The following is a 21,111-nucleotide window of genomic DNA, read 5'->3' on the forward strand; positions in this document are numbered from 1 at the left end:
CAGAACTGCAACTTTCATAATTGTCACAAACCTCTGCAAACTGGTAGTTTTCCATCTCTCGTCTGTAACATTGTATTCAAGATGGTCAGGTGGAGAGCTATGCTGAATTGACACAGAATGACCCAAATGTAAGATGACCCCAATATTAATCTATTAAACAATGTAAAAACACAGACCTGAGCATCAATAGTTTAATCTGTGAATTTAAGATGATCCTGTATTTTCTAAGGGACAAAGTTGGGAAAAAACCCATCTTACAGTTGGGTAAATGTAGTTCATTAGAGCCATATCGTATGATGAGCAGCTACATTTTTGTTAGCAAGAGCATATATGTGTTTTGTAGCTAACGTAAAATCATCAGTAATAAGCCTATCAAAAATATTATGGGTCTCAGAGGGAAGGACATGGTCAAGAAGTGGAGACAATGCCGGTGAGTGAGATAGTTAACACACTGGAATGTTATAAAGCAAGAAAATCTTAACATCTGCAGTAACCACTGCAAATTTAGTAACAATTAAGAAGACAACTTTAAGCCAAGTCTATATATGGTGTCACAAAACTTACTCAGAAGTCCTATGGAACAGTGCAATGAAATGAGTTGGTCCAAATCCTAGAAATATTTATTGTCAGTGTATTCTGGAATGATAATTTAGGAAAGACGAAGGTTTGCATCGGTGATGTGAGGATCCTTCAACAGTTTCTCATTACAGTTAATGGACAAGACCAAGAACTATATTGAGAGAGCGCATTAATAAGTAACTGTCAGATCTATAGGTAATCTGACATCAGTAACAAAGGGCATTTGCTTGGTAAAAATAAAACTGTGAATGGAGACTCCCAAGTGAAAGACACGTGATGTTCAATGGTGGCACACAAAGAATGAAGTTGGATGTTTTTCTTCAAACTACAAACCTATAAATAAGCTGTTTTCACTATCTATTTTTTTGGCTTTCTACAACTGCCAAGTGTGTGTCTACATCTGGAAATATGAGTGACTCTTGTTTCCCTCTATTTTCAAAAATTTTCTACGACTGCCACAGTCATTTACTTTCCCTGTAAGTAAGATATTGAAAAAGCTGAAGTCCTAAAACCTTTCAATCTACTTGAAAGTCTTTCATGTTATTGTCGACACTAAGAGGTAATATACTTACAATCAGATACAGGGTTTTCACACACACACACACACACACACACACACACACACACACACACACACACACTGGTAAATATTATGCAAATACCAGATATAAATATAGGCACCACAGAAAGATTTTTAGAGCCAGAAGTGGTTTCCATGAACTAATCGCAGTTTCACACACAAACTGAGTACAAATGACTATCTTATAATATTGCAAACAAATTTTTTTAAATTCTACTCACAAATTAAAAGAATACGACTCCATACACAGAGCTAGTTGTCCAACACTCAGGAATGAACCGGAGTATGATGATTAAATGAGAAAATAAGTACAAAAAACATGGTGGCATCTAATAAAAATGCAAGTAACAGGGAAGACAGGCCATAAAACAGGGTGCACATTATTACTGTACTATAAACTCTGTGCAAGACGGAGATGGCACAAATCGAGAATTTGAAGATTCTACTACAATGATAATCAGGATGGTCCAATAAATCTTTCCACATAAAAATTGAAAAATGGTGTGTGTGTGTGTGTGTGTGTGTGTGTGTGTGTGTGTGTGTGTGTGTGTGTGTAATCCATCCTATTATCCAGTGTTATATATACTTTCTTATATATTTAAGACATACCTGTTTGTTTGGGAAGCATCGAATGCATCTTGTCTGGTATTTTAAACTTGATTCTCTTCTTTGATGTACATAACCCATATTACGTAAGTCCCAAACATACACTTTTCGTCCTGCTGTTCCAACAACAAATTTTTCGCCACACAAGCTCATTGTAAATACCTGGAACACAACAGGGGGTGCAATGTTAATGCACTGTAGAAAAACAAACTGAAGCTTAGAGTTAATAAATAAAATGACAATTCAAATATTCAACATCTCTGAAGTACAGTATCTGAATTATTCAGGAATATTTTCTGTACGAGAGAGAAGTGTTTCTGCATCGTCACTGAGAGACAAGATGTACTTCCCAGAAAGTGTCAGGTCGCAGCAGTTGCCTGAACTGCTGCAACATCAAATTAGACACTAACGTACCCACTTAAATAAAAGTAATGTTTAGTTAAAACAAAACTTCTGTCTTTGGAAGAATCAGGTTGGGAAGGGGAGAAGGTGGAGTTGGGAGGAGGGGGGGTGGGTTTGGAGCATGTAATCACATTTAATTTAATCAGCTGTTAAAATGTTAGAAACAGACCACCATATCAGGTACAATAGTGTTAAGAGACCTGACATTTACGATTAAATTCTACCATTTTTTTCTACAGTTTCCTTAATTTACTTCATGCATATCTCTGATACTTTCTTTCCCAAATTCAATTTGTTTATCCATTTTTGTAACACCGTGTTACTGTTTCACTGCTGATAACACTTGACTCCAACCAAAAGTAGGGTAATTATCCATCCTCATGAGTTAAGGAAATGACTGTGGCTTCACTTAATGAACAATTCCACTGATTTTCCAATGCAAATCAATTACAGAAATTACAAAAAAATCCAGTACAGTCACACTAGATTTTGATCCAAAATCCCTTATACAAATATCTGAGTATGTTTTGCTGCATCACTTTGCTTCATCACACAATGCTTGAGTAGGAAGCAGAAAATGAAATATTCAATCCTAGTTACTGACATAACAAGGTCATACAAACTTTCTGAACTGTTAGTTGTGTATAAATCGATCACGTCAGTTTACTGCAGCCACAGTTGAACTAAGGTGGTGCAGGGGGTGGGGGTGGAGAGAGGGGAAGGAGAGAGATAGAGAGGGGAGAGAGGAGGGGGTGGAGGGGAGAGAGGGGAAGGTGAGAGATAGAGGGGAGAGAGAGACGAGAGGGGGTGGAGGGGGTGGAGCCACTAACTCAAGTTTTTAAGTGTCGACCTAACTTCCTAATTTAGCAGTGGGTACAAGGTGTGTGTGTGTGTGTGTGTGTGTGTGTGTGTGTGTGTGTGAGGGGGGGGGGGGGGGGGGGGAGAAGATTTGGAAAGCACTACAATAGCCTTGTAGCCTTGAGAGGTACAAACTGGAACATTCACTACACAGCAGACTGTGCCGTGAACCATCACAGCAGATTACAATTGGCAGACCAGGGCTCAAACTTAGATCTCATAAACTGAGCTATTGTGTGTAACTTATCAAGCTAAGAATGCAACTCTACTTGACAACTAACAACTTCAGTCTGATTTACCTCCAGGGAATGCCCTAACAGGCTTTCTACAATCAATTCTAGCAGCAGCCACATTCTAAAATAGTAAGAGAGCTGCAGAAGTTTAGAATTTGCTGTGTATCTGATGTACCTAATAAAACAATGGAAATACCAAGACAAAATGTAACAATATAATGAAAAGGATAATAGTTGCTACTTACCATATAAGTGAGATACTGAGTTGGACAACCTACACACACCCACACACACACACACACACACACAACTGGCGCACACACCCACGTGCAAGCACACGACCACAGTCTCTGGCAGCTGGAGCCAGACTACAAGCAGCAGGGCATTATGGGAGAGGCAACCGGGTGGGGGTTAAGGAGAAGGCCAGTGTGGGGAGGAGGAGGAGTAATAGCAAAGTAGGGATGGAGGATGGTAAAGTGCTACTGAGAGCATGCAGGGACGAGGTGGAGACTGGGGCAGCTAGTTGCAGTCAGAAGGTTGGACAGAGGGAGAGGGCAGCGGGGGAGAGGTTAATGGAAAGGAGAGAAAGTAGAAGACTGGGTGCATTGGTGGAACAGAAGGCTGTGTTGTGCTGGAATGGGAACAGGAAGGGAGCTGGATGAGTAAGAACAATAACTATTGAAGGCTAAGACCAGGTGGGTTTTGGGAATGTAGAGAGAGGGGGGAGTTCCCACCTGTGCAATTCAGAAAAGCTCATGTTGGTGGGAAGGATCCAGATAGCACAGGCTGTAAAGCAGTCATTGAAATGAAGGCAGTCATGTTGGGCAGCATGCTCAGCAGCAGGATGGTCCAGTTGTTTTTTGGCCATAGTTTGTCGGTGGCCATTCATGCAGACAGACAGCTTGTTGGTTGTCATGCCCATGTAGAATGCAGCACGCTAGTTGCAGCTTAGCTGACATGACTGATTTGACAGGTAGGCCTGTCTTTGATTGGATAGGTGATCTTTATGGACATTTCTCATTTCAGGGCATGATGAGACGTAGTCGAAACTCTAGCAGAGAACGTAATTCAATTGTTCCAGTCCTGCATGGTACCGAATCATGAGAGGAATGCTGCTCTGTGGCTGGACGGTGGAACTTTGGGAGGTTTTAGGTAACTAGAAAGATAAGGCATGGGAGATCTGCTTTTGTACGAGGTTGAGAGGGCAGGTACGATCTGTAACAGCCTCAGTGAGACCTTCGGTATATTTCAAGAGGGACCGCTCATCACTCCAGATGCGACTGCCACAGGTGGGTAGGCTGTGTGGAAGGGAATTCTTGGTATGAGATGAGTGGCACTGTCAAAGTGGAGGTATTGCTGGTGGTTGGTAGGTTTGATATGGACAGAGGTACTGATAAAGCCATCTTTGAAGTGGAGGTCAACTTTGAGAAAAGTGGCTTGATGGGTTGAGTAGGACAAGATGAAGTGAATGGGGGAGAAGGTGTCGAGGCTCTGGAGGAATGTGGATAGGGTGTCCTCACCCTTGATCCAGACCACGAAGATGTCATCAATGAATCTGAAGCAGGTGAAGGGTTTGGGATTCTGGGTTTTTAGGAAGGATTTCCCTAGATGGCCCATGAATAGGTTGGCATAAGATGGTGCTACATGGGTGCCCATAGCGTATCTCGGATTTGATTGTAGGTAATGCCTTCAAAGGCAAAGTAATTGTGAGTGAGGATGCAGTTGGTCATGGTGACTAGGAAGGAGGTGGTTAGTTTGGAATCCGTCAGGCCTTGGGAAAGGTAGTGTTCAAGGCAATGGACATTAGGGATGTTAGTGTTATGCGAGGTGGCATCAATAGTGACAAGCAGGGCACTGTGTGCTAAAGGGACAGGAACTGTGGAGAGTCAGTGGAGGAAATGGTAGGAGGGTAGGTTTCAGGTAACAGGCTGAAGGTGTTGGTCAACGAGATCAGGGATTCTCCGTGTGGGGGCATAGTAATTGGCCACAATGAGGTGTCCTGGGCGGTTGGGTTTATGGACTTCAGGAAATATGTAGAAGGTAGGAGTGTGGGGAATGGTAGGGTTGAGGAGAGAGATGGACTCCGGGAGAGGTTCTGGGGTGGGCCTAAAGATTTGAGTAGAGACTACTTCTGGATTTCTGGAATGGGATCACTGTGGCAGGATATATAGGTGTATGTAACTGAGAGCTGGTGGAGTCCTTCTGGCAGGTATTCCTTGTGGTTCAAAACAACAGTGTGTCTGCTGAGGTAGGATAATACAGTCGGGATCAGGTTTTAGATGGTGGACTGCACATCATTCTGTGGATTTAAAGTTGGTTTCTATGTCAAGGTATTTGGGGAATAATGGCGGGGCAAGGTTCGAGATTAAGAAATTGTGGAAAGTTACCAGGGGGTGATTTTGGGGCTGTGGGGCTGGATCACAGTTAGATGGAGGAGTAAACTGAGTCCGGCAGAGTTCAAGATTGGTCTTTGGTTCAGTAGGTAGGGTTGGTGGCAAAAAAGTGTTTCCACTGTAGGGACTGGGAGAAGGAGACAAGGTCTTCAGCAAGTCCTGCATGACTGAATTAAGGGGTTGGGCAAAAGGTGAGGCTTTTGGAGGAAATGTTCATGACTGTGCTTCAGGTCTGTTTAGGTTCTGGATTCTGTGTGGTGGTGAGAGGGAGTTTTGCAGGATGGGGTAAATGTAGTAGGTATGCAAAACAGGGTTTGTCAGCCAAGAGGGGACATGGGGGAGGTTTAGAAGTTGTTGTAGAGGTAGTAGACTGTTGAAGTCAAAGGTGGGAGCAGGAAATGAGCTACTGATGCCACCTCCCTTTACATTAACATCACTAATGCCCATGGCCTTACGGATTCCAAACCAACTACCTGCTTCCTAGCCACCATGAGCAACTGCATCCTCACCCACAATTACCCTCTCCTTTGAAGGCAGTACCTACAAATAAGTCTGAGGTACGGCTATGGGCACCCATGTGGTACCCTCTTATGCCAACCTATTCATGGGCCATCTAGGGAAATCCTTCCTAAACATGATCTGGATTGAGGGTGAGGACACCCTATCCACACTCCTCCAGAACCTTGACACCTTCTCTCCCATTCACTTCACCTGGTCCTACTCAATCCGTCAAGCCATCTTCCTCAAAGTTGACCTCCACCTCAAAGACAGCTCTGTCCATATCAAACCTACCAACCACCAACAATACCTTCACTTTAACAGGCACTACCCTTTGAATAGTAGGAAGCCCCTTCCGCACAGCTTAGCCACCACCTGTGACCATCGCATCTGGAGTGATGAGCGGTCCCTCGAGTGTCTCACTGAGGCTGTTACAGATTGCAACATTGTACAAAAACATATCTCCTGTGCCTTATCTTTCTAGTTACCCAACACCACCCAAAGTCCCACCATCTAGCCACAGAGGAGCATTACCCTTGTGACTCAGTACCATCCACGACTGGTGCAACTGAACTACATTGTCCACCAGGGTTTCAACTACCTCCTGTCATGTCCTGAAATGAGAAATGTTCTGCCCACTATCCTTCCTACTCCTCCCAGAGTGGTATTCCGCTTCTCACCGGACCTAAACAATATCCTCATCCATCCCTACACAACGTCTGTCCCCTACCTTGTGCCTCAGGGCTCATATTCCTGTAACAGACCTAGATGCAAGACCTTATCCATACATCCTTCCACAACCACCACCACCACCTACTACTCAAGTTCTGTCACAAACATCACAGTCTATCCCATCAAAGGTGGGGCTACATGCGAAACCAGTCATGTGATCTACAAGCTAAGCTGCAACCACTGTGCTGCATTCTATGTGGGGATGACAATCAACAAGCTGTGTCTCCATGTGAATGTCCACTGACAAACTGTGGCCAAGAAACAACTGGACAATCCTAATGCTGAGTGCACTGCTCAACAAGACTTGCTTCATTTCAATGTCTGCTTCACTTCACAAACTGTGCCATCTGGATCCTTCCTACCAACACCAGCTTTTTGGAATTGGACAGGTGGGAACTCTCCCTGCAATATACCCTACATTCCCGTAATACTCCAGCTCTCAACCTTCGTCACTCACTGTCCTTACCCATCTAGGCCCTTCCCCATTCCCATTCCAGAACTACACAGCCCTCTATTCCACCAACACACCAGCCTTCTTACTTCTCTCCTCTCACACTACCCCCCCCCCCCCCCCACTTTTGTGCAAATAGCTACCCCACTCTGCTTTCATCCCTGCATGCTCCCAGCAGCACTTTACCATCCCCCACCCCTACTCTGCTATCCCTCCCCCTCCCCACCACAGCCTTCTCCTTACCCCCACCTGGTTGCCTCTACCTTAGTGGCCTGCTCCTCGCAGTCTGGCTCCAGCTGACAGAGACTGTGGTCGGTGTGTGTGTGTGTGTGTGTGTGTGTGTGTGTGTGTGTGTGTGTGTGTGTGTGTGTGTGTAATTTTGACGAGGCCTTGATGGCCGAAAGCTAATTGTGCGGCGATCTTTTTGTTGTGCATTTCTGTGACTCAGCATCTCTGCTATACAGTGAGTAGGAACTATCCTTTTATTATATTGTTAATGTACATAATTACCAGTCTTTGATGGTACCAGGGATGTTGTAATGATACAGTAAATGATTCATTGTTGTTGTTGTTGTTGTCTTCAGTCCTGAGACTGGTTTGATGCAGCTCTCCATGCTACTCTATCCTGCGCAATCTTATTCATCTCCCAGTACCTACTGCAACCTACATCCTTCTGAATCTGCTTGGTGTATTCATCTCTTGGTCTCCCTCTACGATATTTACCCTCCACACTGCCCTCCAATACTAAATTGGTCATCCCTTGATGCCTCAGAACATGTCCTACCAACCGATCCCTTCTTCTAGTCAAGCTGTGCCACAAACTACTCTTCTCCCCAATTCTATTCAACACCTCCTCATTAGTTATGTGATCTACCCATCTAATCTTCAGCATTCTTCTGTAGCACCATATTTCGAAAGCTTCCATTCCCTTCCTGTCCAAACTATTTATCGTCCATGTTTCACATCCATACATGGCTACACTCCATACAAATACTTTCAGAAACAACTTCCCGAGATTTAAATCTATACTGAATGTTAACAAATTTCTCTTCTTCAGAAAAACTTTCCTTGCCATTGCCAGTCTACATTTTATATCCTCTCTACTTCAACCATCATCAGTTATTTTGCTCCCCAAACAGCAAAACTCCTTTATTACTTTAAGTGTCTGTTTTCCTAATCTAACTCCCTCAGCATCACCCCACTTAATTCGACTATATTCCATTATCCTCGTTTTGCTTTTGTTGATGTTCATCTTATATCCTCCTTTCAAGACACTGTCCATACCATTCAACTGCTCTTCCAAGTCCTTTGCTGTCTCGGACAGAATTACAACGTTATCCGCGAACCTCAAAATTTTTATTTAGTCTCCATGGATTTTAATTCCTACTCCGAATTTTTCTTTTGTTTCCTTTAATGCTTGCTCAATATACAGATTGAATAACATCGGGGATAGGCTACAACTCTCTCTCTCTCTCCCTTCGCAACCACTGCTTCCGTTTCATGCCCCTTGACTCTCGTAACTGCCATCTGGTTTCTGTAAAAATTGTAAATAGCTTTTCGCTCCCTGTATTTTACCCCTGCCACCTTCATTGTCAAAAGCTTTCTCTAAGTCTACAAATGCTAGAAACGTATGTTTGCCTTTTCTTAATCTATTTTCTAAGATACGTCATAGGCTCAGTATTGCGTCACGTGTTCCAATATTTCTACGGAATCTAAAATGATCTTCCCCGATGTTGGCTTCTACCAGTTTTTCCATTCGTCTGTAAAGAATTCGCATTAGTATTTTGCAGCCGTGACTTATTTAACTGATAGTTCGATAATTTTCACATCTGTCAACATCTGCTTTCTTTGGCATTGGAATTATTGTATTCTTCTTGAAGTCTGAGGGTATTTTGCCTGTCTCATACATCTTACTCACCAGATGGTAGAGTTTTGTCAGGACTGGCTCTCCCAAGGTTGTCAGTAGTTCTAATGGAATGTTGTCTACTCCTGGGGCCTTGTTTCGACTTAGGTCATTCAGTGATCTGTCAAACTCTTCACACAGTATCATATCTCCCCTTTCATCTTCATCTACATCCTCTTCCATTTCCTCAAGTTCATCGCCCTTGTATAGACCACCTATATACTCCCTTCCACCTATCTGCTTTCCCTTCTTTGCTTAGAACTGGGTTTCCATCTGAACTCTTGATATTCATACAAGTGCTTCGCTTTTCTCCAAATGTCTCTTTAATTTTCCTGTAGGCAGTATCTATCTTACCCCTAGTGAGATAAGCCTCTACATCCTTACATTTGTCCTCTAGCCATCCCTGCTTAACTATTTTGCACTTCCTGCTGATCTCATTTTTGAGACATTTGTATTCCTTTTTGCCTGTTTCATTTACTGCATTTTTATATTTTCTCCTTTCATCAATTAAATTCAATATTTCTTCTGTTACCCAAGGATTTATACTCGCCCTCATCTTTTTACCTACTTGATCCTCTGCTGCCTTCACTACTTCATCCCTCAGAGCTACCCATTCTTCTTCTACTGTACTTCTTTCCCCCACTGCTGTCAATTGTTCCCTTATGCTCTCCCTGAAACTCTGTACAACCTCTGGTTCTTTCAGTTTATCCAGGTCCCATCTCCTTAAATTCCCAACTTTTTGCAGTTTCTTCAATTTTATTCTGAGGTTCATAACCAATAGATTGTGGTCGGAGTCCACATCTGCCCCTGGAAATGTCTTACAATTTAAAACCTGGTTCCTAAAACACTGTCTTACCATTATGTAATCTATCTGATACCTTTTAGTATCTCCGGGATTCTTCCATGTATACAACCTTCTTTTATGATTCTTGAACCAAGTGTTAGCTATGATTAAGTTATACTCTGTGCAAAATTCTACCAGACGGCTTCCTCTTTCATTTCTCACCTCCAATCCATATTCACCTACTATGCTTCCTTCTCTCCCTTTTCCTACACTTGAATTCCAGTCACCCGTGACTATTAAATTTTCGTCTCCCTTCACTATCTGAATAATTTCTTTTATATCATCGTACATTTCATCAATTTCTTCATCATCTGCAGAGCTAGTTGGCATATAAACTTGTACTACTGTAGTAGGCGTGGGCTTCGTGTCTATCTTGGCCACAGTAATGCGTTCACTATGCTGTTTGCAGTAGCTTACCCGCACGCCTATTTTTATTTTATTCATTATTAAACCTACTCCTGCATTACCCCTATTTGATTTTGTATTTATAACCCTGTATTCACCTGACCAAAAGTCTTGTTCCTCCTGCCACCGAACTTCACTAATTCCTACTATATCTAACTTTAACCTATCCATTTCCCTTTTTAAATTTTCTAACCTACCTGCTCGATTAAGGGATCTGACATTCTACACTCCGATCCGTAGAACGCCAGTTTTCTTTCTTTTGATAACGACGTCCTCTTGAGTAGTCCCCGCCCGGAGATCGGAATGGGGGACTATTTTACCTCCGGAATATTTTACCCAAGAGGACGTCATCATCATTTAACCATACAGTAAAGCTGCATGCCCTCGGGAAAAATTACTGCTGTAGTTTCCCCTTGCTTTCAGCCGTTTGCAGTACCAGCACAGCAAGGCCGTTTTGGTTAGTGTTACAAGGCCAAATCAGTCAATCACCCAGACTGTTGCCCCTGCAACTACTGAAAAGGCTGCTGCCCCTCTTCAGGAACCACATGTTTGTCTGGCCCCTCAACAGATACCCCTCCGTTGTGGTTGCACCTACGGTACAGCCATCTGTATCACTGAGGCACGCAAGCCTCCCCACCTATGGCAAGGTCCATGGTTCATGAGGGGGGCTCCCTTCATTATCTGAATAATTTCTTTTATCTCATCATACATTTCATCAATTTTTTCGTCATCTGCAGAGCTAGTTGGCATATAAACTTGTACTACTATTGCACACTTCTAATAATTAATATTGACACAGTCGTGAATTAGACACTGCGAGCCTGTTATCCTGGCAACAAAGTACGAGTCGACAAATCTTCTTCCTCAAATAATTTCCTTCACCAATGTAACTCTTCATCTCAGATGGAGAGGGAGAGTTATGCTATGGCTGTAACAGGACTTTATTTTTATGATGTATATGTTGTAATATTTTTGTTCCTTTCTGTTACATGCAAGCACTCAACTCTCTAAAATACAAGAAAGTCTGAATGGAAAAGAATTCAACATCAAAGATTTAACAATTTACTAGCATAACAATTGTTGCTATGTACAGCAACAGGTAAAGAGATCAGAATCACTTAATGCTTTTAAAATCAGTAGATCCGCTTCAATAGTAATAAATTTCCTACGCACTAAGACCTCTTTTTTCCCTTAATTAGTCAGATCTTTTAGATTTTTTTGTATTTAAAGTTACAATCTGTAGAAATTCTGCATGATGGTGTACAACTGTAGTTAAGCATATGCCACAGGTTAGTGTGATCAATATCTGTTACCCAAGATACTTCTTACTACACACATTAACGAGCAGCAGACATAACCCCTGAAATATTTTCAGTTGTATTATGTAAAAGTGATAAGGTTTTGGAAAGTTATTGTCCCTTATTACAGTTGCAACTCTCCAGCAATTGCTGAAAATGGCACAGACTAAATACTGTAAATGTAAATATTCAAACTGTTAATAGCAAGTCTGTCAACTTGAACACAACTGCTGGATCACCTGTGGTGAGTTGTATTACACTGCCAGCTGAAACAGATGCATGTACAGAATCCAATAGTTGTTGTTGTTGTTGTTGTTGTTGTGGTCTTCAGTCCTGAGACTGGTTTGATGCAGCTCTCCATGCTAATCTATCCTGTGCAAGCTCCTTCATCTCCCAGTACCTTCTGCAACCTACATCCTTCTGAATCTGCTTAGTGTATTCATCTCTTGGTCTCCTTCTACGATTTTTACCCTCCACGCTGCCCTAGTATTACCAATAGTATTACCTCTAATTCTAATGCTCAAGTTTTAATACTATGAATTTGAAACCAGTAATTTATCCAGATTCAATTACTTCTAGCCCCATTATTGGAGTACATAATGTAACGTCAGCAATCACAAATGAATCTGTTACTACAGTGCAAAATTCTCCTGCACTGATTTGCAAAAATTAAAAAGCATGTCCATTGACTTTTCAAAACAACAACAATAACAATAAACCATTAATAGTAACCTATCCTATATGAATCATTAGCAAGACACTATGTCTAATGATTATCCTACTTTGAAACAACTAATTGAGAAAGTCAGTGAACAAGTTACGAATCAAACCGAACAGCTGAAATCAGAAGAGGCTAACAACTTAACAGAAGTGTTAAGATCTGATTAGGATCACACAAAAACCAAAATTTTAGGTTTCAGGGAAACCATTAAGGGCCTTCCAAAAAAGGTAAAAAATTTGTCCGAAAGTTTTGACATATTGCAACTGGAGTGAAACTGCCTGAAGCTCACAGTGAAACATGTAGTGTTGTGCTTAGAAAATCTGTGTGCTGAGCTCAAAAGCAAAATAGAGCAATTTTTAAAGGAAAAGAGTGATTAAATTACTGAAAAATTCGAAGCAGGGCTAAGGAAAGTGATGGATCAGACTGTCACTGAGGTACTGCTGAACAGGGCTGTCAAGAGAAAACTTAGTTTTGTGAGGAAAACATTGACTCACAATCTGCTCAAATGGCAACTAGAGGTTCAAGATAGATTAACTAGTCAAACTGATCATGTAGAAAAGGAATGAAATACTGTAAAATGGTAAATTGGTGATAATACATCATATACAATGAGGTGACAGAAGTAATGGGATAGTAATAGGCACATATACAAATGAAGACAGTATCACGTACACAAAGTATAAAAGGGCAGTGCAATGGTGGAACTGTCTTTTTTACTGAAGTCATTCATATGAACAGGTTTCAAACTTGATTATGGCTGCACAATGGGAATCAACAGACTTTGAACAGGGAATGGTAGTTGGAGCTAGAAATATGGGACATTCCATTTCGAAAATTGCTAGGGAATTCAGTATTCTGCAGTCCACAGTGTCAAGAGAGTGCTAAGAATAACACAGTTCAGGCATTACCTCTCAACAGGAACAACGCAGTAGCCAACGGCCTTCACTTAACTACCGAGAGTAGCGGTGTTTGCTTAGAGTTGTCAGTGCTAACAGACAAGCAACACTGCGTGAAATAACCACAGAAATCAATGTGGGACAAATGATGAACATACCTGTTAGGACATTGTGGCAAAATTTGGTGTTAATGGGCTATGACAGCAGACAACCAATGCGAGTACCTTTGCTAACAGCACATTACCTGCAGTGCCTCTTCTGGGCTTATGACCATATCAGTTGGAACCTAGACAACTGGAAAACCACAGCCTGGTCAGTTGCGTCCCTATTCCAGTTGATAAGAGCTGATGGTATTGTTTGAGTATGGCACAGACCTCATGAAGCCATGCCCCCAAGTTGTCAACAAGTCACTATACAATCTGGTGGTGGCTCCATAACGGTGTTGAATGTGTTAATGTGGAATGGACTGGGTCCTCTGGATGTTCGGTTACTTTGGTTTCACAGTAAATGTAAAGGAAAAAAAAATCAGAAAACTGTTAATTTCCAATTTTGTCATTTGTTACCTGATGTCAAACTAAAACATTCTTGAAAGTCATGGAGTCCCTGGGACCGATATTTTTCCAGTGTCACTCTCGATAAAAGGCATAAAGCTTTGAGATTTTCAATTCCTGGAATGGATGAACTGCCAATGTACAAAACTATATTCGTAGTGTGCAAGTCCTACTCGCACCTGGCCAATTTTTAACAAGGAATTAAAAAAGGGACACTTCCAATGAAAAGTCTAAAAGGTATTTACACAGTACCTGCCCATAGAAGAAGGCATAAGTGCAGCTTTTACAGAGGTTAGAAGCTGTACAGTGACAGTAAGTCATACTACTGAAGTGTTCTCCAAAATAGCTGAAGGTAAATACATCAGGTATTGATGATTCTTTGCATTCACTTTTCGGCAAATGTTTGACTAATCACAAATCTGAAATTTGTTGAGAGGATTGTGGATCAAAATGTCAGCATGTAACGTCTTATGGTACGGATGGACCTAAACTTTTCTTTTAATCTCCATATATTTGAGAAACTTAAGCTGTTGCAATCAATAACTGAAAAGGAAAGGAAAAGAAAAGCGAGTCACAATTGAGTAACCACGATATAGCCTGATCAAACAGTTCGACTACAAGTATTTTTCATATTCTCTGTGAAATGCTATGATTGCTCATAGAAATCCCAGACAAATAAGAGTAATAAAATGTGAAATGAGAAAGGTACTTACTAGTTTATAGAAGGTAATGAGTAAAAGTATGATTAGAAATCCCTATATTTTGAACAGTGTGTTCAGTGTAACTATCTTTTACCGAGCTAGCTGCATTGCATAATTGACTTTTTAAAAAAATAAAATAAAAAGAGACTTTGGTTTAAGGTACTTTAAGTGGTGATTATTATTATTATCATTGAAATGAAAGGGAAACCTATAGTTATTTAAAGAATAAAAGGACAGTGTGGTTTGAAATACAAATATGCGCATGAATGTAAAAGATGGCAGCTCAGCATAACAACAATGTGTGATGGCAAATACATCTCCACCTGTCTTGGAGGCCTGCTTACGATTTGGCATTACAACTTGGTGGTGCACTGGAAGCCATGGAGCAATAACGTCAATGCCCAAACAACTGAAGATCATAAATAATAACTGTCATTCTGTCAGTCTCTTCTGAAATGTCAAATCAGTACAGTAATTCACGTTGTGATCTAGTTGAAGTTACACATTAAGAGAGATCTGTTCACCCACAATTGTAAAGGCATTTATAAAATGGGAGTTGTCACAAAAATGACTACGTCATTTAGTGGCAATAACATATTAGAGCTCTCTTTCAGCACCTGCCCCACTGCAAAAGCTGAAGTCTCATGGCAGGGTCTTGTGGCACTGCATAGCAGGTCCACTACACAAAATAATTTGAAGAACTGCAACTGCAAAGTAATTGTAAGATAAAAGTTAGCATGTATATAAACCAGGTAATAAATCGTCAGTGGAGTGGACATATTGTAACCCATAACCAAACCAATTATCTGTAACGCTATACTCTCCCATCAAATGCTATTATCCAATTCTCCTCTACCTGCAGAAACTGACCACTGCAACTGTTTACTGTGTGCATAATAAGCCAAATTACGTAATTATGGTTCCCACCACTAATAGGTTTAATGGAACTTTCATTACTAAATATAAGTTGTTTGACTACATAGTGCCTGGACTTTATCCACCTTCACCAGAAACTATTCCATGTTAATTCCTATTGTGGTTCACTATCCAGAACTGTTGCTGTCTGTGGGCTAACAGACAATTTTAATTTGTTCCTATATAACTTGTGTTCAATAAATGTCGTTAGCTCTAACTGAGGGTTTTATAGCATTGGAGATGACAAGGTTGCAGTTTTGGTTTACCAATGCCAGATTCCTTGAGCTTTGGCAGCACAGGTATATTAGCACAAGGGCTTGCTCACACACTTAAATAATTCACTATCTTAGTCCCCATGTTGTTGATTGTCATGGATTCCTCCTTCCACTTCTTTTAAGTCATCCACCTCAAGCAGAAAACAGCGGCAGCCATGGATCTTTGCAATACAGGATGCACACAGCCTACTCAAATAGCACCCAAGGAGGCCACCAAGATTAAAGATCTCATCTGTCAGACGGAACACAATCAATAGTGTCACATGCCATCACTTCATGAGATACTGTGGAGAGGTTTGGAATACAATCCAGGACAATGGTGTGAAGACTGGTAATCAGGAACTTTACACAACTAACTTTCCTCCCCTTCCTGGCCAAATACTGGCAGTCAAAATTTTCCACCACCATGATTCAATCCGGCTCACATTAGAGTCGAGCATCACCACACAGGTGTGCATTAGTGACCTTAGCAATGGAGTCAGGTGACTGATATCAAAGGATATAAATATTTCCCATACCAAACTGATACTTGCAAAATGTTGAAGACATTTGCAGTGTTGAATGTATGTACTTAATTTTATATTGGTCGGACAGATCAGTCATTAATTGCCATACAACACACTCATGTTCTGTTATTAAAGGTTCACATTTATTTAGCCAGGTTTTGAGTGCAGAAAATTACGATGTACAGCTTAACCTCTCAACCACATGAAATGAGACTGAAATAACAAAAATATAGACTTCTAATTGTAGTATTTCTCTCATTTTTGAAAACTACAGAATATTACAAGCTCCTGTTCCTCACTTCAATAATTATTTAACACTGTGCTGATATCCACATGGCTGGAATTACTTGTGTTTACAATGATCAGTCTTAAATAATACAAATATGAAGTACTTCACCTGATCCATTAATTATATCAAAGTGTGCGCTAATATTTTTTGAGATATAATTAAATAGTAATCCCTAACTATTATTCTGACAACCGAGTTACAGTCATTTATCAGACTAAGCACTACAGCTTTTTCCATTCTCTCCTTTTATTTCAAACAATAGTGCATAAAAAATAATAATAAAAAACACTTAAGAACAGAGTTCTAGAAGCATACACCTTTTTTAGAAGACACTCAACTCAGTAAAAAAAATTATGATCTGCATGCACTGTACCAGTGAACATACATGACTAAACTTTGGTGGCAATGCTAAATTAAACCATGACATCCAACTATACTACTCTGAGAGCTTCCTGCAATTGGAGCCGTACTTCAAGCCTAGATGGAAACACAACTTATGTCATGTGTAGAGAGAAATTTCATTCACTTTATGAGCAGAAGTGCTTACCTTGTCTGGTTGCGTGTAGGTACCTACACAGCGTGCACTTCTTGGATCCCATAATTTAGCAGAAGCATCCCAGCTTCCTGTGAGTATTGCATTCACTTCTGGTGAATATTCTACAGCTCTTATTGCATTGTCATGGGTTCCCACAATGGTTTCTAAACAACAATCATGTAACATAGCAAACTGTCTCAAACACTTTTTTTCATTAATGAATTAAAACGTGCATCATTAAGTTTTCAAAAGGAAGTTTTATATATATTGAGAAGCCTGTTACTAAATCATAGCCTGATGCTATTAATATATAGAAAAACAAGAACATTAAAATGAGCCTTTAAAGTATAAAATTTATTGATTGAAGCAAAAGAACTTTAGGAATATAGATAGAGTATTTATGCTACACAGAAAATGAAAAGGGACCTCTTGTCGGAAAATTAAAATTTTTAGTAGAAGCATTCAAAGGTCTAAAATCTTTATTTTCATTTTTTTTCCTTATAGTAATTTGCTTCATTCTGTACATGTCTTTATCAATTTGAAAGTAGTTTGAAACTAACATGAGTCAATAAAATCATTAAAAGCATTTTATCTCAGTCGTTGCGAAACAGACCTCTGGATGCTTCATACAAAATAGTATCTACTAAGTTTTAGACACATTTTAGAGAGCTCAGAATAGTTTTACGTAAAAAAGAACATTTTGTACTTAAAGTAATGCCAAGCAAGACATGTGGTATCTTTTTATATTATAGTTATAAATACTAACATATATTGCTAATTTGCCATTGGTCATAACGCAGAATGAAAATACAAATACATTTCCAAGAGGAGACAGCATGGGGTTCATTAATTCTTCTCTGACTGGGGCCAATTTGCTCGGTTTTAAATTTATGTACACTGCAATGCGCTGAAGGTGTGAATGAGTTAACCACACAATATGTAATGATCATTTTAAAAAATTCTGTACCATTTGGCAAATGACATTTCAAGGCTAATATACAAGCAGGATTTGTTTATTAAATATGTCCAATTAAACAGTGGCAATAAAGTGAAACTTTAAAATGCATTATCTCAAAACACTTTTTCCATCACAAATACTCCACCTATCATAACTCACTCAAATTTAGTGACTGACTTTTCTTTCTCATTGTTCATAATCTAACACTGAACATAAAAATTACAACTCAAAATCCAACATTTTCAACACAAGGTCCCTTTTCACTTTCTACCTCACAAATAATAACATTATCTGCTAGCAAGTGAGACGGGGAAGATGATACTGATATGTTTAGGAGGGCACAGGATAACTATGTCTTTAGTGCTGGTATATTACTGTTTTCAGGTGAGTCTGGTTAAAAGAAACCAACTTAAAAAAGAGCCCTTTGTCTTTCTCTTCATTCAGGAGAGAAATGCAACAATGATAAACACAAAACAAGACAGCAGCAAAAAGTGATTGGCCTGTCTCTGAACTAAGACAGGATGAGGAAGACTCTGAAACACACTAAAACCTCTAGCATAAAAACTTAGGTTGACACAAAGCACAAAATTGAAAATTGTAAAAGTTTTACCACATTACAGATGTGCTCTTGTGAGAATATAGAATGCACCACATTAAAGTAAGACTTGCCAAAATGTCTACGCCAGCACCGGTCTCAGCACCAGAACAAGAAGCTACTTGTGATGGGGCAATCTCCTATACAGAGACGGATAAATAGGACTTTTTCTTCCATAGACACAATTGATGGAGCATCATCAGACACTGCAGTCAGAAGCACGGCAGCATTATCTGATGGAATGAGCTTGGATCTTTTGGCCCTGTGACTTTTTCAGTTCTTTGTATTTGGTTTGAAACTGGAAGATTATCTGCTTGAGAAACTTTTTCTTGATTTCCCACATATACCTGTGTGTAATTCATACTGGTCTTCAGCTTACTGCTGCTTTGATCATTTGAAGATGGCAAAATATGCATGACTGAATTTACCTCAAGTTTTTGCTGGCAGGAGTACTAGCAAGTACTAGTGCTAGTTCTAGCTTCCGCTGACAATGTTTGGGTACAAGAGTTCCTTATCTCTATTAGCTTTTATGATGCAACAGTAAACAACACTGCAAACCCTGGAGGCTTTGAAGGCAGATAGGCTTTTTTCACTTTTGTATGTAAGATTTTCTTTGTAACATTCATATCCTAGATTTTTCTCCCCTTCAATGAAAGAGGAACACCACAACTCCAAGCAACTCTCTCTCTCTCTCTCTCTCTCTCTCTCTCTCTCTCTCTCTCTCTGTCCCAGGCAGGAAAAAGAATTGTCAGTTGTTCTGTTATTTGAAGCATGAAACATGGTGTTCAAGGAAATAAAAAACATTCATGCAAATAACAGTATAAGATTACAGGGATGTGACTCAACCAACTCTGAATGGATAACAAATAGCTCTACAAATATTTATTCTTAAATCTACAACTAATGCACAAGCTGAACCGAGGGGAAGGATGGAAACTTAACTGATTTTCACATAAATGACACTTTGTTATCCAACATAATAGAAGATGCTAGCTACAAACCTATGCATGCAAATTTCCGGTAAATATACATGGCAGACAATACTGACGTTGACAAATGAATGTATAAATCTCATGGTGAATATTACAAGTAGTGCATAGTTCATTGATCTACGAATTGCAGCATAAAGTTACAGAATGAATCTTTCACACTGCAGCACTGTGAAGTGCAGGGAAACTTCTTGACAGATTAAGACTGTGTATTATACCAGGTCTTTAACCCAGTTCTTCCTTTTCACAAACAATGCTCTTACTGACTGATCAATCCAAATGCAAATCAAAAACCACCTTCACAGCCTTTCTTCTATGAGCTAGCCCAGCAATTTATGCAGAAGAGCTTATGTGAAGTTTGGAAAGTACTAGATGTAACAACAGAATGCTATGATGTTAATTTATGATTGGCTCAATCAGTAATAACATTACCCTCAAAAGGCAAGGCACTGATTTCAAGTCCAATTCCAGTAAACAATTCACTCTGATTTTCTTAGCACAAGGTTGTTTCCTCCTTAAGTAAGACACAGGTTACACCTGAAATTTCACGGTTTTGTGAGTGAGAAATCATTCTCCAGCTCAGTTGCAGATACAGCAAGTGTTAATAGTTTGAATTATCTTTCCTCTGTTGAGAACACCATGCTTACACAGTTTGAGACAAATTACTCCCAAGCCACATCACGTCTGTCCACAAATAATGGCTGACCAAGCTCAGTTACATCAAAGAGGATGATAAAACATACCATTTTGAATAAATCTGTATTGTTGTTGTACAGTACAACACTGAAAATATTTGAGTTGCTTTAGTTTACATGACTAAAGCCTTTCATCAATTTACATTTTCATTCATAAATAATAAGAAGTATTGCTGTATCGACTGCGTAACTCAGCAGAGTTGCTGCAGGCCGTAAGCCCAGGTAAAGGAGGGGGGGGGGGGGGGGGGGGGGGATGTTTGGTGTCATGAAGCTCCAAACTGGACGCCAAAGTATAGGCCCTGTAGGACTGACAGTTCTGGTTGTATTACAAGTGAGTAATTACTTCAAAGCAAACTCAAGCTATGCAAGCATGATGATGACCCAGCAAAATCAAATTAGTACCCTGTTTGATAATCTTTGGAGGAATCCACCATTGCAGAAATACAATGGAAGCATCCTGTTTAGATTAGGGAGAAGGACAAGACATCATGCTGAAGATGAATTGCAGCACCTTGGAAATCCTGAAGAGTCTCACAAATTTAAACCAATGCCACAGACTTTCTTGGCAACTTTAAACACAAACTCATTAACACATGCTGGCAAGATGAAAAAAACTGACTAAAGCTCTCCACCACAGTAAATCTCTAGTAATAGATTTCAAGAAATTTGCTTCACATGGGAAGAAATCTTTTAATCAGGTGAA

The 21,111-nt window shown here is 40.1% G+C and overlaps 1 protein-coding gene across 2 annotated transcripts in view; it reads right to left on the reverse strand.

Annotated features, from left to right (window-relative positions):
• The window catches only part of LOC126187924 (mitotic checkpoint protein BUB3), a 71,530-nt gene that overhangs the window by 23,345 nt on the left and 27,074 nt on the right, over nucleotides 1-21,111 (reverse strand). For both annotated transcript variants that reach the window (XM_049929286.1, XM_049929285.1), the window contains exons 4-5: nucleotides 17,184-17,335; nucleotides 1,769-1,927 (exon numbers count right to left, since the gene is read on the reverse strand). In XM_049929286.1, the coding sequence (XP_049785243.1) occupies nucleotides 1,769-1,927; nucleotides 17,184-17,335 (311 nt within the window). The remainder of the gene's footprint in view (nucleotides 1-1,768; nucleotides 1,928-17,183; nucleotides 17,336-21,111) is intronic.

This window comes from Schistocerca cancellata, chromosome 5 (genome assembly GCF_023864275.1).
Source record: "Schistocerca cancellata isolate TAMUIC-IGC-003103 chromosome 5, iqSchCanc2.1, whole genome shotgun sequence".
NCBI classification, from domain to species: Eukaryota; Metazoa; Arthropoda; class Insecta; order Orthoptera; family Acrididae; genus Schistocerca; species Schistocerca cancellata.